At 44.3% G+C, this 16,917-nt stretch overlaps 1 protein-coding gene across 2 annotated transcripts in view; it reads right to left on the bottom strand.

Moving 5' to 3' along the window:
* Positions 1–16,917, bottom strand: part of MTG1 (mitochondrial ribosome associated GTPase 1) — a 46,881-nt gene that overhangs the window by 13,698 nt on the left and 16,266 nt on the right. For both annotated transcript variants that reach the window (XM_088474974.1, XM_088474973.1), the window contains exons 5-9: positions 11,193–11,249; positions 9,858–9,948; positions 9,311–9,372; positions 7,337–7,433; positions 1,224–1,305 (exon numbers count right to left, since the gene is read on the bottom strand). In XM_088474974.1, the coding sequence (XP_088331100.1) occupies positions 1,224–1,305; positions 7,337–7,433; positions 9,311–9,372; positions 9,858–9,948; positions 11,193–11,249 (389 nt within the window). The remainder of the gene's footprint in view (positions 1–1,223; positions 1,306–7,336; positions 7,434–9,310; positions 9,373–9,857; positions 9,949–11,192; positions 11,250–16,917) is intronic.

The following is a 16,917-nucleotide window of genomic DNA, read 5'->3' as shown; positions in this document are numbered from 1 at the left end:
CCCATACCAAGCAAAGCTTAACAGCTTTTTCATGGACATCGTTCTTCAAAATCAACTTGTTTGTCACAGGTAGAATTCTATTTCTTGATGAGGTCAGTTCTTTCCAGAGTATATCTTAAAGCAGTAGCTCTTAAACTCGGTTCTCAGGACCCCAAACAGGTCATGTATTCCAGGTCGCCTAGCAGGAGCACAGGTGTAGTCATTAATCACTGACATATTTTAAAAGATCCCCAGGTGGAGCTAATTATTTCACTTGTGATTCTGTGAGGAGACCTTGAAATCATGCACTGTTTAGGGTCTTGAGGACAGTTTAAGATATTATGACTTAAAGATTTTTTGGGAGAATTCTTTCAATTCCACCTACTCCAGACTGCATTTTATAAATACACACTTTTCTCTGCTACTAGATAAATACAAGTTTTCTTGTCAATTGATAAATGTCTTTTTTTTTATTTTTAATACCTTCAGATGAAGCCTTCTTTATTATACATACATGGAAATGTTAGCATATGTTTAGGTATATGCTGATTTGTTTATAGAGCACCTATCACTAGGTCACAAATGGCTAGTACTGCATTTCCGCACTACGCATGAGTACCAAATTTGGACAGAATCACAGTTTAGGGTATGGAGAGACGCTAGGAGAGACATACCAGAAGTGTCGGAGTATAAATTGTGTATAGTATAGATGTGGAACCAAACATTCAACGCAAACTGTACATGTACAACTGCAATTCTGTGTAAGTATTTTTGCTCATATGATCTGCCAGCTGTTTTATGGACAACTCTAATTGAGGCATTTGTAATTAGAAAAATAACACAACAAATGGGATTCCACAAGAACCTGCTTAGAAGGTAAAACTGTATATGAATGATACGTATGTATTATGCACTCTGCCAGGCAGCTTTCTTTCGTGCACAGCAGGAAATCAGGGGAAAAAACACTTGGTTCACAGGACACTGTACCACAATGCACTCTTCTTGTGTGCGTTGAAGGAAGCATGCCAGGAAGAGCTATGGCAAGCTGAACAAAATGCTCTCTCCCAGACAAATGGATAAACTCATTTACATTATCTAACTGCAGAGTGCACTAGGATACTAAGGTGCACCACACAGTAATCCCAAAATTGTGGAGATATTCTTTATTCTGTCATAAAATAACCAGTCTGTGAGTATGTGCATTTCATATACAATAGTGATGTCACAAACCTTGCCCCTCTCACCTGTACTGTTGATGTTCATTAAGAGTATAAAGGAGATAATCTGCTATTAAATCCTCTCCCACCAAATGATCAAGGATTGTGCCTTAACAGAAGAAAGAAAAATACTCTTTATAGATTTAGTTTAACAAAGATAATTCTCATTCTCACTCTTTTATACTGTATTTCCTGATACACACGTTTTCATTTCATGGTGATACATGTAAAGCTGCACTTAGCACCACCATAGTGCACCCAGATTATCTTTATGACGTATGTCATTGAAGAGTTATATCAATGAAATAGTCATTAGCCTAACCCCCACTTAGCAAGGAAGGCCCCGATTTGTCCAGCTCCTGCCTTTGGCAGAAGTCTGGGAACTGGCAAGCGGATTAAGCTGGCCATACACCAGACCAACTTTTCTCCAACCATCTAACTGGTTAATTGGATGGAATGAAAATCCAGTAATGCATGGGAGCAAATGACAATCAGCAATTTGCTACCAAACACCAGAAAACAGAAAAAAGGTCATTTAGACAAGTTGGTTAAATCTGTTTGATTAAAAAACTTATTCGAACAACAGCTTTTGTCTGTTTTCCCGTATTTGGGAGCAAATGGCTGATTGTCATTTGCTCCCATACATTACTGGACTTTCATTCCAACCAACCAACTAGTTGGATGGTTGGAGGAAAGTTGGTCAGGTGTATGGCCAGCTTAACTCCATTCAAAATCAAGTTTTTAGATGGATTAACACCATTAGGAGTCAGGACATTGGACACAAAACATAGAATAGCAAGCAGGGAAAAACAGGATTTTGATACTTACCGTTAATTCCTTTCGCCGATTCCACAGGGGACACTGGAGTCTCAGTACAGTAGGGGTATAGATGTGGGATAACCGGGAGCTGGCACTTTAATAAATTTGAATAGTAGCTAGCTCCTCCCCCTCTATACACCCCTACAGGTCAGTCTAAATAAACTGTGCCCGAGGAGAGCTGGAATAACAGAGGAGAAGAGACCTAGAACATACCTAAACAACAAGCAAATAAGCAAAACAAATCAAGCAGACCTTGAAGAAAAAACTGACTGTCCAAACCTGGTAGAACAATAACAAATGCAGGTGGAACAGCGCCGGGTGGGCATCCAGTGTCCCCTGTGGAATCGGAGAAAGGGATTTAACGGTAAACCCAGCGGGCAGCCGCCCACAAAGGAGCCACTGAGTGCGTAGAATGCGCTTTGATTGAAGTAGGTGGTTGCTTTGAAGCAGCCAGATAAGCTTGTCTGATTGTCAGACGAATCCATCTAGAAACAGTAGCCTTAGAAGCCGGCCAGCCTGGCCGCGCCATATCATATCGTATCGAACAAACAGCGTATCCGACTTTCGGAGGGAAGCTGTCCTATCAACATAAATCCGAAGAGCCCAGACAACATCTAGGGATCTGGAAGCCGAATAATCCTCTTTAAACACCGGAACTACTATCGGTTGGTTGATGTGAAACGCCGACACTACCTTAGGCAAAAAGGATAACTGCGTACGTTGCTCAGCCCTATCCTCATGAAAAATTAGGTAAGGCGGATGACAAGAAAGCTCCACTAGCTCAGACACACGCCTAACAGGGGCGAGCGCCAACAGGAGAACCACTTTCCATGATAAAAATTTTAATTCCACTGTTTGTAAAGGTTCAAATAGGGAAGATTGGTGAAAAGAGAGGACCAAATCCAAATCCCATGGGGCTGTAGGAGGTACAAACGGAGGTTGTAATCTGACAACCCCTTGTAGAAAAGTCTGGACATGCAGTAATAATGCTAGTCCCTTTTGAAAGAAAATCAACAAAGCTGATACTTGAACTTTTAAAGATCCCAGACGAAGACCTGCTGATAAACCAGCCTGTAGAAAAAGAAGCAGCCTGGCTAAGTTGAATTCTGACGGTGGCGCACCCTTGCGTTCACACCAAGCGACATATGCCTTCCATATGCGATGATAGTAATTAGAGGTAACTTCCTTTCTAGCCCTTAACATAGTAGGAATCACCCTGGAAGGGATACCCTTCTTTCTTAAGAGAGCCCTTTCAACAGCCACGCCGTCAAACGAAGCCGCTTTAAGTCCTGATAAATAAACAGACCCTGTTGCAGAGATCTTCTTGCAGAGGAAGAAGCCACGGGTTGTCTAACAGTAGAAGACGTAGGTTGGAATACAACGCCCGTCGGGGCCAGTCTGGAGCCACCGACAGAACCTTTACCCCTTCTCGTTTGATTCTTTGCAGCAGACGAGGAAGGAGTGGGAGTGGGTGGAAACAGGTAGTCAAACTGAAACCGGCAAGGAGCTGTTAGAGCATCCACCGCCACTGCCTGTGGATCTCTTGTGGAGCAGTAACGTGGCAGTTGATGGTTCAGTCTCGACGCCATAAGATCTACCTAAGGGAGACCCCAACGCTGAATCAGCTGTTGGAAGACCTGCGGATTGAGCATCCACTCTCCCGGATGAATGTCCTGTCGACTGAGATAATCGGTCTCCCAATTTTCTACCCCTGGTATGAAAATTGCTGATATCGCTACCGCATATTCCTCTGCCCAGAGAAGAATGCGGCTTACCTCCCTCATGGCGGACCGACTCTTGGTACAGCCCTGTTTGTTGATGTACGCCACAGCCGTGGCATTGTCAGATTGCACTCTGATGGCCTGGCCCTTCAACAGATGATGTGCCACCTGAAGAGCATAGAACACGGCCCTTAGCTCCAGAATGTTTGTGGGCAGTACTGCCTCCAGCCGAGTCCAGTGGCCCTGAAAGTGTCTTCCCTGAGTCACTGCCCCCCATCCTCTCAGACTTGCGTCTGTGGTGAGGAGAATCCACTCCCACAATGCAAACCTCTTGCCTGCCAAAAGGTGAGAGGAATTCAGCCACCAAAAGAGAGATGTCCGAGTCCTGGGTTACAGTTGAACTCGCTGGTGAAGGAAGAGGTGGGACCCTGACCACTGAGAGAGAAGGTCCAGTTGGAATGGACGGGCATGGAACCTCCCGTATTGGATGGCCTCAAAAGACGCAACCATCTTTCCCAGAAGGCAAATACACAGGTGCACTGACACCCTGCGATGACACAGTATCAATTGCACCATGTGTTGGATGGAGGTGACTTTTTCCTGCGGAAGAAATACCTTCTGCTCCACTGTGTCCAAAATCATCCCTAGGAAAGGCAGACGCTTTGTAGGCTGCAGATGAGATTTTTGGTCATTCAGGATCCATCCGTGTTGCAACAGCAGACTCTGTGTTACCCAGATGTCCTGCAGTAATTGAGAGACTGACGGAGCCTTGAGGAGTAGGTCCTCCAAGTAAGGGACGCTAGTAACCCCATGTATCCGAAGAAGGGCCATCATTTCTGCCATGACCTTCGTGAACACTCATGGTGCTGATGAAAGACCGAAAGGTAAGGCCTGGAATTGAAAATGAGAGGCCCGCACTGCAAACCGAAGGAATGCCTGATGAGGAGGCCAAATGGGAATGTGGAGATAAGCATCCTTTATGTCTAAGGATACGAGAAACTTGCCCCTCTCTAGCCCTGCAATGACGGATTGCAGGGACTCCATCTTGAACTTGAAAGTCCGCAAATAAGGATTGAGATGTTTCAAGTTCAGAATGGGTCTTACAGAGCCGTCTGGCTTGGGAACCACAAACAAGCTGGAATAAAAACCTTGACCCTGCTGGTGGAGAGGGACATGCACTATTACTCGAGAAGACAGTAGCTTTTGTATTGCCTCCTGTATAACAACCCGTTTGTCCGCAGATGCCGGCAAACCATTTGTGAAAAAACGAGGAGGAGGTTGGATCTGAAAATCCAGCTTCAAACCCTGAATAATGATGTCCCGGGCCCACGCGTCCTGGCAAGACTTGGTCCAAACTTCCTTGAAGTAGCAAAGGCGAGCTCCCACCCTGGGGTCCCCCAGGAGAGAAGGGAGCACATCATGCTGGAGGCTTAACTGAAGCCTTATCCTGCTGGGAGGAGGATGCAGTGGCTCTACCCCTGCCTCTGGGACCACGGGAGATAGCGCGAGCGCCTCTGCCACGGCCCCTGAATCTCTCTGGAATACGAAAGGACGGTCCGGCAAAGGGCTTCCTGGGGGGAGGAGCAGCAGATGGGAGATAAGTGGACTTACCACCTGTGGCTTGAGATATCCACCTATCCAGTTCCGTTCCAAACAGAGCTTCTCCTGTGAATGGAAGTGCTTCCACGGCTCTCTTGGATTCCGCATCCGCCTGCCATTGTCGCAGCCACAGGGCTCTGCGGGCTGAGACAGCCAAGGCCAAGGATCTAGAGGAAAGACTACAAATATCCTTAGAAGCCTCTCCAAGAAAAGCAGCAGACTCTGCAATCTGTTCCGCTAGAGGAACCAGATCCTCCGCCGGAACCCCAGCCTTAAGACCCTCAGCGAGCTGCGTAGCCCATGCTTCCACCGCCTTGTTAACCCAACAGCTGACTAATGCGGGTCGAAGAGACACCCCTGCTACAGTGTACATTGACTTCAAGGTAGTTTCTAACTTCCTGTCAGAAAACTCCTTTAAAAGACACTGCACCTGGAACAGGGAGCACTGTTTTTAGACAGACGTGACACTGAAGGGTCCACTGACGGAGTTTCGCATAAATACCTGCTTTCTGCAGGAAAGGGATAGTATGATAAAAGCTTCCTTGAAATCTGAAACCTTTTATCAGGGTGTTTCCACGCTGAGCTAAGGATCTCGTCCAATTACTCAGACACTGGAAAGGAGGCTGCCAGTCTTTGCTTTTTATTAAAGATAGACGGCCTAACCTCTACAGGATCCTTGTCCTCAACATGTAACACCTGGCGTATTGCTGCAATCAGCGCCTTTACTCCCTGATATACAGGCTCCGCTTTCTGTACCTCCCCTTCCTCCATATCAGCATGTTATCCTCTTCCGGATCATTCCACATAAGAGGATTCGGTATAAGTCTCCTGATCGGGACACTAGAGGACAATGCCACGGGAGGAACCTGGGCTGACATAAGCCTGGTCAGCCCTTCTACAGACCTGGCTAAAGACTGCGCCCAGTCTGGCTCAGAGAAGGCAGACCTCCTGGTCACCCTGCTAATCAGAGTGCCATGAGTCACTAACCTTCTGCTGCCAATTGCCTCCAGCGGCGGGCTGTGCTAATGGGGGAGCGCGACGAACGCCGCACGCAGCGCATCTGGCTACCCCCCAGAGACAGTGGTCTCTGTAGCTGAAGACCCCAGCGCGCGCTGCAAGCAGCGGCGATGAGGTCTCTCGGCAGCTCCAACGAAGCAGACAGGCAGGGGCAGTGAGCTACCTGTCTGATCCTCAAGCTGATCGAGGATCCATTGATTTTTAGTAGAGAGCTCTTGTATGTGACCAACTCCCTTGGCACAAAATTTAGACTGACCTGTAGGGGCGTATAGAGGGGGAGGAGCTAGCTACTGTTCAAATTTATTAAAGTGCCAGCTCCCGGTTATCCAACATCTATACCCCTACTGTACTGAGACTCCAGTGTCCCCTAGTGGATGAAGGAGAAAGTTGGTCACCACGGTTAATTTGCACCGCATATCAGAAAACCAATATTTTTTACACAGCCAATGAATCAGTACCAAGATCATACTGTTGCTAATTTATTTTATTCTGACATCTAATAAAATATTTTTTTACTTGTGCAATTATTATGTGATACAAGCCCCAATTTCCAACACTTTCCCCCACTCCCGGCGCTCCAGTCTTATATCAGGGAGGTAGCGTGTTGTCAGCAGAGCAATGCTTGGTGTGCACAAGATGCCAGGAGACCCGCAGAGGCTGGCAAAGACAAGACCCCAAGTAAGTAAACTTTTGGTACAAGTTTGTTTATTTCAAAAGAAATGGCAATGTGCAGTTGCATGAATGTGAAATAAATAGATATGAATTAAAACACTGCTTCCCAAAGCCGAGCCTCACACCCCACAACAATTGTGGTGTTTAATACAGTAAACAGTCAACTGGATCCCTGACAACCCGGGAAGGCTGAGGACAACCAAGTGCACAGATCAGTTAACAGGACAGACCGAAAAAACAGGATGTGCTACTTTTACCTGTTTTAATGATAAATTAGGTGTATATCTATCTGTAAACCAAAGGTCATCTTACCACACAGCGCTAGCTTCATTCCTGTCTCAACAGACTCAATGCGGGGGGTAAGGACTCCTGGTGTGTCCAGGAGATAGATGAGAGGATTCTCTGATATCTGAAACAGTCAAATACAGACATAAAAAATAACTAAGTGTATAGGAAGGACAATATTGCTTTCAGCACTCATACTACCATACTACATTTCACAGTGAGGCTAAGAAAGTAATTTACTAAACTTTACTTTGGTTTCAAACTTTAATTGCCAGTAGCTATCCTTTAGCAGTTCAAATGGCTGTAGATGACAACAGTCAAGATCAGAAGGGATAACAGCCAACATTGCACAGATTGCAAGACTTCTCAATGAACCACAGCAACCTATTACAGGTCTGCTTCCACTGTCTGAAGCTGGTTATACAAACTTAATAGCTGTCCTTATATGAAGCTGGTTATTTCTCAAACTTAATATGTCTAAGACTGAGTCTTCCCACCCTCCCACATAACATCATGTCCCACTATTTCTTTATTAATAGATGGCATTACTATCTCATCTAGCCCCAAAGTGCGTTGTCTTGGACTCTTCCCTCTCCTTTAAACCACACATTCAGAACCTCTCACAGTCCTGTCGTTTCCATCTCAAGAATATTTCCAAGATCAGACCCTTTCTCACCCAGGATGCTACCAAAACCCTTGTACATTCACTGGTCATGTCCAGACTGGACTACTGTAACCTTCTCCTAGCTGGCCTCCCCAAATCCCATCTCTCTCCTCTCCAGTCTGTGCTCAATGCTGCTGCTCGGCTCATCTTCCTCTCCAAATGCTCTACATCTGCCTCCCCTCTTTTGCAAGTCCTCCACTCACTTACAAAGCCCTCACCTTCACTCTTCCATCCGCCCTCTTCGTTCACTTAATACACGCCGCCTTTCATGCCAATTGATTACTTCCTCCCACTCCCGCCTCCAAGACTTTGCCCGTGCTGCTCCTCACCTTTGGAACTCCCTCCCTCTCCCTATCAGACTCTGCACCTCTCTACCATCTTTCAAACGAGCTCTTAAGACCCACTACTTCATTAAAGCCTTCCAGCTCTCATCCTAACTTGCTGCTACATCTTCCTTTCTCCCGGCCCACCCCATTCTGTGTTACTCCTGTTTGTCTTCCCCTCCCTTAAAAAATGTAAGCTCTTTCGAGCAGGGCCCTTTACCCTCTTGTGCTTCTCCCTACTGTAATTTAATTTATCTCTTACTAGCCACTAGGGCAACTAACACTTGGCTGCTTATGCGGGCGTTAATGTCACTAATATAGCAATGTTTATCCATGTCCTGTATTGTATTGTAAGTCAATGGTTACTTTTTTGTCTATGTACTTTGTAAGGCGCTGCGGAACACTTGTGGCGCCATATAAATAAATGATAATAATAATAATAATACACCACTTTATATGTGTAAGACAAAATTCCATTTGGTGCTAGGGTTGAATGGCAGAATCCACAGGGAACCATCAAGATGATAATCGCCTACACATTCAGCTGTTGTCAACGTCCATCACTCTTCACCATTCCTTTTGGCTCCCCATCGGATGCTCACTGTGAACAGTGGTCTTCTTTTAGTCCATACACGCTGTGATTTGTGGTGAAACACATGAAAAGCAAAGATCCCTGTTGGATCCTTGTCTAACATAATTACAGCGGGGATGTTAACTTGCACTACAAAAAAAAAAAAAAGCCTTCGCATTGACTGCTGCGGTTCAGTGCAAATTGGGCTTCTCAATTCAATGTTAGTCAATGAGCCATAGAGAATGCATCTAACAAATGAAAAGGAGCAGTGTAGGGATTGTTATTGGCAAAAATGACCATTAAGAGCTATGACATTGGAGTTTCCCTATGAATCTCTGATCTCACTGTAAACTGATGTTTTCTAGAAAAATTATTGCACGTGGATTATTATTGTAGTGTGTGAGCTTCTCCCAATAAAATAAACTGCACGTAAAGCGACAAACCTGTATCCTGCAAAGCACCGAGCGGGTGATTCCAGGTTCACCCCCAACTTTAGAGGCTTTTCCTGGAGATGAGAAAATAGACACAATGAAATAGGAAACAAGAGTGTGTTACCTCGGAAATAAATAGATGGGATGAGTTTCTACAGTAGTTACAAATAGAGCACCAATCCCGCACCAGCCATCTATTTTGTAATTTACAGTTTTTTGTATTCTCTCCAATTAGCTGTTACTCAGTTCATCTGTATCTACAGAATAAATATAAAGCTTGCTGAGCTTTGTGAATCACATATACAAAGAAGAAAAGTAAGTCGTTTTAATGGGTGCACTGGGACCCACATTGGTCATTTAAAATTATATATGTTTAATAGGTATGCATTAAAATCTCACTGTATTAAATTTAAGATGGTAACAAATTTAATACAGTGAGATTTTACTTTTCTTCTTTGTATATGGGATGTGTGTCTAGTTTACCAAACAAAATGTAACATTGCCCTGAGAAATAAATGCCCTTACAGTAAATAAGCAGGGTAGAATGGAGAGCGTGTACCTTTCCTTAGATGCATTCTACGCAGTGCGTTTATCAGGGAGGATTTTCCCACATTGGGAACTCCAGTTACCATAATGCAGGTTTCTGGGGCCTGTGGGCATATAAAAAGCACAAAGATAGGTATGTTTTATATACTGCAGGATCACACAACAGCGCTATAGAGGAATGCACAAAGTTATTTTATCAGCAGTTACACAAACAAAGGTCTTTCACCACATATATATTCATTATTTTATACAGAAAAGCAAGAAAGTGAAAATACGTGGGTGTGTAAAGAAATCTGAGATGGAGAGAAGAGAGGTGAACACATGAGACAGGCTGCCTGCACTGAGGGAACGTGCTCAGGTGTGGGGGAGGGGCTAACAGGAGAAGCCTGCCTCTCCCTCTAGTATGGACCCCAAGCAAATGGCCGCCAAGCTGCAAGCAGCGTTCCCTTTCTAAATGCCCTGGTGGTCTAGTGCACAGAGCAGGGATTCCCGGAGGGACACTACCAGCACCGCCGGTGATCTCCACACCAATGGTTTAAAGCCGCGAGTATGCAGCTCCCTACAAGCAGGGAGCCATGCTTACCTTGCCCCCCTTGTGTCCGGCATGGAGCCATGGAAGATGAGTGCAATCATCTCTGGGGCCTGTGGCAGAAGTCATCAACCGAATTGCCTATGCTGCCATCCCTGACACGGAGGTTGCAGGAATGGCAGCGACGGCATCTATAGAACACCTTTAACTGCGATACGCAAACAATAAAAAAAATTATATATATATATTTATATATATATATATATATATATATATATATATACACACACACACACACACACACTGTATGTATATGTGTATATATATATATATATATATATATATATATATAAATAAATAGGGGGACCACTTAAAAGCAGTCCCCACTGCAAGCGGTGTTTGCTCCTGACGGCACGGAACTGTAGGCTGAGTATAGGGGAGAGGTAGTCCTGGGCTGCTAGGTAATTAAATTAACTGCTTAGTGGCAAGACTCTCCTCTCCAGGCTATGCCCATCATCTTCCCTGTGCCCCCTAGTGAAGGAACAAGAAATCCATCGTCTCCAAAGCCAGCATACTAACGCACATGCAGACGTGTTTGTAAGTGTTGCAGCATAGTTTTTTGCATGGAGGTCAAAGGAGTGTCCCCCAACAACCTAATGAATGAGAGTAAATGTGTTAGACACAACCGCATGTCAAATGCATGTAAACTTGATACAAATGAGAGCGACAGAGAGAGCGACAGAGAGAGCGAGAGACTCAAGTCACTAAGGAAAAAAGCCAACATGCATGTAATGCAGTTCTAGTGCCTGAGAACCCAACCTCTGTTCTGTGAAATCGAGGATTACATCCAATGCGTTCTGTAATGGCTGGAACAATCTACAATGATATAACAAACCAAAAAAATGTGTTAGATTAGGAGAATTTTGGCGTCACTTATAACAGGACTCTACATGAAAGCCCAAGAATACATTTTATGCAGCTAAGGAAAAGCGGCACGTCATCATACAAATGTGCCAACTGACGGCTATGCACATATTAAATGAATGCAGCTAAATACAGGCATCCAGTTATAAAATAAATAATGTCTGCAAATTGAAACATAATTCTGTAATAGGCATATATACACATGTTTGGAAACAAACATTTACTTCTTTATGAGAAATAAAAAATGTTTTCATTTGTGGATTTAAACTCTCAAGTCTCATGCTGAAGGCATTAAAGAGCATAGATCAGTAAGATCTATTCCAGAAATAATTAAAAATGTTTTATACATGTAGCGCTTTTCTCCAAAAAGACTCCGGCGCTTTACAGGAATCATGAATAACTAAACACATGAAGTATAACTGCAATGAGGAAATTTGCATTTCTATGCACACGTGGACAACATACTGTATAACCAATGTTCATCATTACCGTGGGTGTTGTCTTTGGGAGCACCCACTGATAGTGCTCTCCAAGCAAAGCTAATGAGAGAAACAGTACTAAAGCACTTGGGGCTCGAGTCAGACCCGCTCGCTAGATGCGTACGCTCATATAGTATACAAATTATGCCCAAGTGACGACAAGGCAGGCGAACGCACGACAAGGCATAAGCAAGCCCACTATGTCTTGGCGTGCGATCGCTTTGTGTATGCAGACGCCCACTTGCTCACATCATCTCCAGGAAGTGTATGCAACCATCGGTACATCGGGTACCATCAGGAGCATACGCAGCCCTTGAGGTTGACTATACCCTACCGCAAGCACTGCGAGCACTTCAGTGTAAAAACCAGCCAAGCACGCCTCTGAAACGGCATTAAGACGCTCAGACACACTTGCATTCGCACCTCCACTCCCCCGTGTCGAAGCCAAATGAATGGCTGAAACCAGATCCCAAGTTAATATCGGGCGACGCCATCTTATGTTGCCCCTGACGACGCCATCTTGCGTCGTCAGCATGAAACCATTGTGTGCGATGCTAATATGCCATTATTAGCATTGTGCGACTGCTTTGCTACCGCATATTGTTAAAAGTCCTACCATACCCCATACGCACATTAAGTCATACATATAATATACAAGACGCACACCGCACAGTTGTGCTGTTTATCAAAGCACTCTAGACATAAAACGCACCACGCATATTAGCGACTATACGCAATATTCTCACACTTACATATACCGAAACTTATACAAAGGTTCTTCCACATTAAAGGCTTAATATTAGAGGTTATATTAGCGAATACTTATGTTTTGAAATGTAATGTATGCGATATTTAAGGTACATAAGCTAGTAAACATATCATGTTTGGTACCATTCTAAAGCACTGTTTGTTTGCAGATTTCCGGTTCGACCCGCAAGGAAATCGCATCATGCGTTCGCAAGATATGAACAATATGAAAATAGTGGTTAGAATATGAAAATGTATGAAGTGTTTTTTTACTAGTTTAAACCAGTTCTTCGGCGGGAAAATCACATAAAGCAACATCTGAGGAACTGGGACATACCCCTAGTGATGCTATATGAACTGTCCAATGACCTGCATCATACCAGAATGTCCACGAGCAAGATCCAATGGAAACCCGTTAACTAGTTTCTTTGTTCTGGGAGGGTATATAGCTTGTATGCTGGTTCTAGTATACAGCCATACTTTCTTGGATGACCACAGGCTTCTGGGCTGATGACTGTATGCTGGGACCAGTGCGCACGCGTATGTATTGGGCTGTATCATATTCTGTATTTCATTGTCTTTGCGCTAATAGTGCTAGATGAAAGCGTGTAACTTTCTTTTATTACAATAAGAACTTTTGTGCTTTGGAAACACAATTATTGTCTGGACAGCGATTATTTCTCTCTAGCAATTTAAGGGTATTCATACCCGTTTATAGTGGCCAGCCGCTGTTACCACCCACAAACGGCTTCTCCTGTCACTCACTCTGCTGGGCTGTCTATGCTCGGTGAGCGAATGCTTCCCGATCTTTCGCAGTGGTTCGCGCACTGCGGTGCATACGCACAATGCGAACCATCGGCAGCTACGAGCGAACGCTTCTGAGAATCCGGGTCTGAATCAGCTCCTTGGAGCTTGAAGTGAACTGGTCTCCTACATATAGGGAACACAGCTAACATGTGGACTGAGTCAATATTTATAAGAATGTGGTCAATCTAATCAGTAGGAGCCAAAGCCACAAAGCCAAGTCACAGGCTACATTGTCATGAATTTTTATTCCAGCAAATGTCTGCATTCACTGCATCAGATAAGTTTACTCTATATATAGTAGAACTGTGCAGCATCATTAGAAATATGAAACTATTCATTGTAACGTACAGAAGTGGGCGACGTCATAGATGTAGCTGCCACTATCCATGGAAATGTTTAGGGTTATATTTACTAAAGTGCAGGTTTATAGAAGTGGAGATGTTGCATATAGCAACAAATCAGATTCTACTTAACATTTAACTAGCACCTTCTAGAAGAGAATACCTAGAATGTGATTGGTTGCTATGGGCTTCAACTTCTTAAAACCCACACTTATGAAATATTTATTTATTACCAGTTATTTATATAGCGCTCACATATTCCACAGCGCTTTACAGAGAATATTTGGCCATTCACATCAGTCTCTGCCCCAGTAGAGCTTACAATCTACATTCCTTATCACATGCACACATACATACGCACTAGGGTTAATTTTGCTGGGAGCCAATAAACCTACCAGGGAACTGTAGTACCCGGAGGAAACTCACATAAGCACAGGGAAGATATACAAACGCCACACAGTTAGGGCCGTGGTGGGAATCGAACCCACAACCTCAGTGCTGTGAGGCAATAATGCTAACCATTCCCCAGTCTGTGCTGCCCTTAGGCAACATAGGGGTATTGTAACAAAAACATATCTAAAACAAAATAAACTGCATTGTTCATGTTATTTACACAGCATACAAAAAAAAAAAAAAAAAAAAAAAAAAAAAGGAGATTTATGGCCTTACCTGGTTGAATCCTTTTTTTCGGAATCGAAAGGGGACACAGGCATTGACCATGGGTATAGGCTGGAACAGGAGGAGTCCGGGCACCAACTAGTTAAACTTTTTCTCCCAGCAGGTCCGTGAAATTCGTAAAAGACAAAAAGTGGACCCGTCTAACAGAGATCCTGGATCCTATGCCCTGAGGACTGGAGGGCCCACCCAACGTCTAAAGCGGCCTCCTCCTCTGTAGAACAATCAGGTGGCTGAAAAAAAGGTACCTCGATTTCCAGAGAAATGAGAAACCGAGAGATTACCATAAGAAGGTAGCCTAAGCAACTTCGAAGAACAACCCGGTCCAATTTAAAAAAAACAATAATGGTGAGCGACAGGACAATGCGTCCAAGTCTGACACCCGTTGAGTCGGCGCAATTGCCAGTGGGAAGATTGTCTTCTTCATAAACCCACGAATGTACACCGAGGGTAAAAGCTCAAAAGGCAACGACTTAAGATCCCTAAGCACCAAAGACCAGTGCCAAGATGCCACCAGAGGAACAAAGGGGGCTGTATGTGGAGAACTCCTTGAATGAAAGTCTGTACGTCAGGCATCCGAGCAATCTGACTCTGGAATAGGACCGAAGGTGTGGTTCCACACCTGCAAACAAAAAAGGCGGAGGCCCAATTCCAGACCTTTATAGAGAGAATCCGAGAGAGAAAAAACACTCTGGGATTAAAGTTCCTGTCAGAACATGAAGCTAAGTAAGTCCGCTAATGCAGTGAAAAATGTTTGTAGAGGAGGGCATACATACAGGCATATGACTGACTGATCTGGAAAGGCCCTTAGTTTGCAGGATGGATGTCTCAAGAACCATCCCATCGAAGCGAGCCGGTTCGGATCCGGATGGAAGCATGGGCCAGAGTCCGAAAATCTGTCCACTGAGGAAGACTCAGTGGAGCATCAACAGAGAGGCTAAGGAAATGTGCCTACCAACTCGATGTGGAAAATTGGGGGCTACCAGGAATACCGTGCCGCCCTCTGACGTCAACTTGCAGAGAACCCGTGAGATCGTATGACAGACTTACAGGAGAGTGAACTTTCACCGGCCCGTCAAGGCGTACACGAAATGCTCCCGGATTATGGTGCAAGAGCAGAATCTCTGCAGTTTTACAGAAGTGTCAGGACACCAACAAGACGATGTCCGGCAAGCCCCATTGAAGAACCAGGAGCTGAAAGACATCTGGATGAAGTGCTCATTCGCCGGCGTGAATATCCTGATGGCTGAGGAAGTTCACTTTCCAATTCCGAACCCCGGGAAAGAAAGAGCCAGAAGATGACGCTCTGCCCAGCTGAGAAAGCAGCTCACCTCCATGAAGGTGTCTTGACTGCGATTGCTGCTCCGATGGTTGATGCAGGCGACGGTTGTCTCTTTATTATAGTGTACCTGGACAGAACAATGCTGGAAAAGCAGCAGAACGAGGTAGGCTGTCGGAGCAGTCAGGTACCATCCTGTGTGGTAGCGTGGAAGGGGATTCCCGCGGCCACCGCTGTGACTGCTAGGACGGCCAGGCACCATCCTGTGAAGCCGTGTGGAGGAGGATTCCCACTGCCGCTGCCGTCTACTCCGAAGCCTGTGCCCTCTGTGCGCGTTCACAGCCACTTCCCCCCTTGGGAACAGCAGAATACCTAAGGGATAACCTCATGAAGTCAGCACAAGTTAACTCACACGTCTGCCTTGATACATGTATTTATGCCTCACTCTCAGCAAATTTGGTGTCACTGAGTATCTGATAAGAAGCAAACGTCATACGTGCTTTCAATAGCTATAATCCTTTATTCTGAAGTTATAGTGAGGTGATGTGTGTATATATATATATACATTTTCAACACTATGTGCATGAATTGGCACTGCTATCGTTTAAATAATTAATTTATTTCATATATGCAAGTGTTGTTGTGACAATATACCAATTAAATACTATGTTGTACTAAGCCTGACTTGAGATAGCTATAATCCAGTGTTCAGATGGACCACAATCTCTGATACATATGGTTAATGCATTTGATTTATATGTATATCCTGTTGCTAACTTATTGATTCATGAGAGACAATTATCACTGATTCCAGCTTTATTCTTGCTGCTTTTTGTGTGGCGCTATCAGACACATTATTGCTACTATGCTTGTGGGCAATTAAACCGCACAGAAAGATCACTTTACTTATAATATGATGCCTAACAGTATAATTGATTCCATATAGGCTATTTTATTCCTATATAGATTTGTTCCCTTAATTATTAGGGTTGAATATGTGTTGTGTATGTCTGTCTGTAAAGTTTATCTTTTTAGTAGTAAAGTAATAAAAGTAAATTTTTAACAATATCCATTATTAAACAAAGGAGTGCCCCCAAAAAGGAGTTTTCTTTTTCTCTATTAGTTTATGGAAAAGCAGCAGAGCCAGACAAAGAGCCCTGAGGACCACAAGATGCTCCAGAACATCTATGAGCAACAGACTCTCTAGAGTAGTACCCTGACCCTGAAAGATCTGCTGACAGGTTACCGCCCCCCCACCCGCGCAGACTTGGGTCGGTAGTGAGGAGAACCCA

The sequence above is a fragment of the Taudactylus pleione genome, unplaced genomic scaffold, assembly GCF_031769625.1.
Source record: "Taudactylus pleione unplaced genomic scaffold, aTauple2 ptg000157l, whole genome shotgun sequence".
Classification (NCBI taxonomy): domain Eukaryota; kingdom Metazoa; phylum Chordata; class Amphibia; order Anura; family Myobatrachidae; genus Taudactylus; species Taudactylus pleione.
Note: the sequence above shows the minus strand (reverse complement) of the source record. Positions and strands in the feature narration are given on the sequence as shown.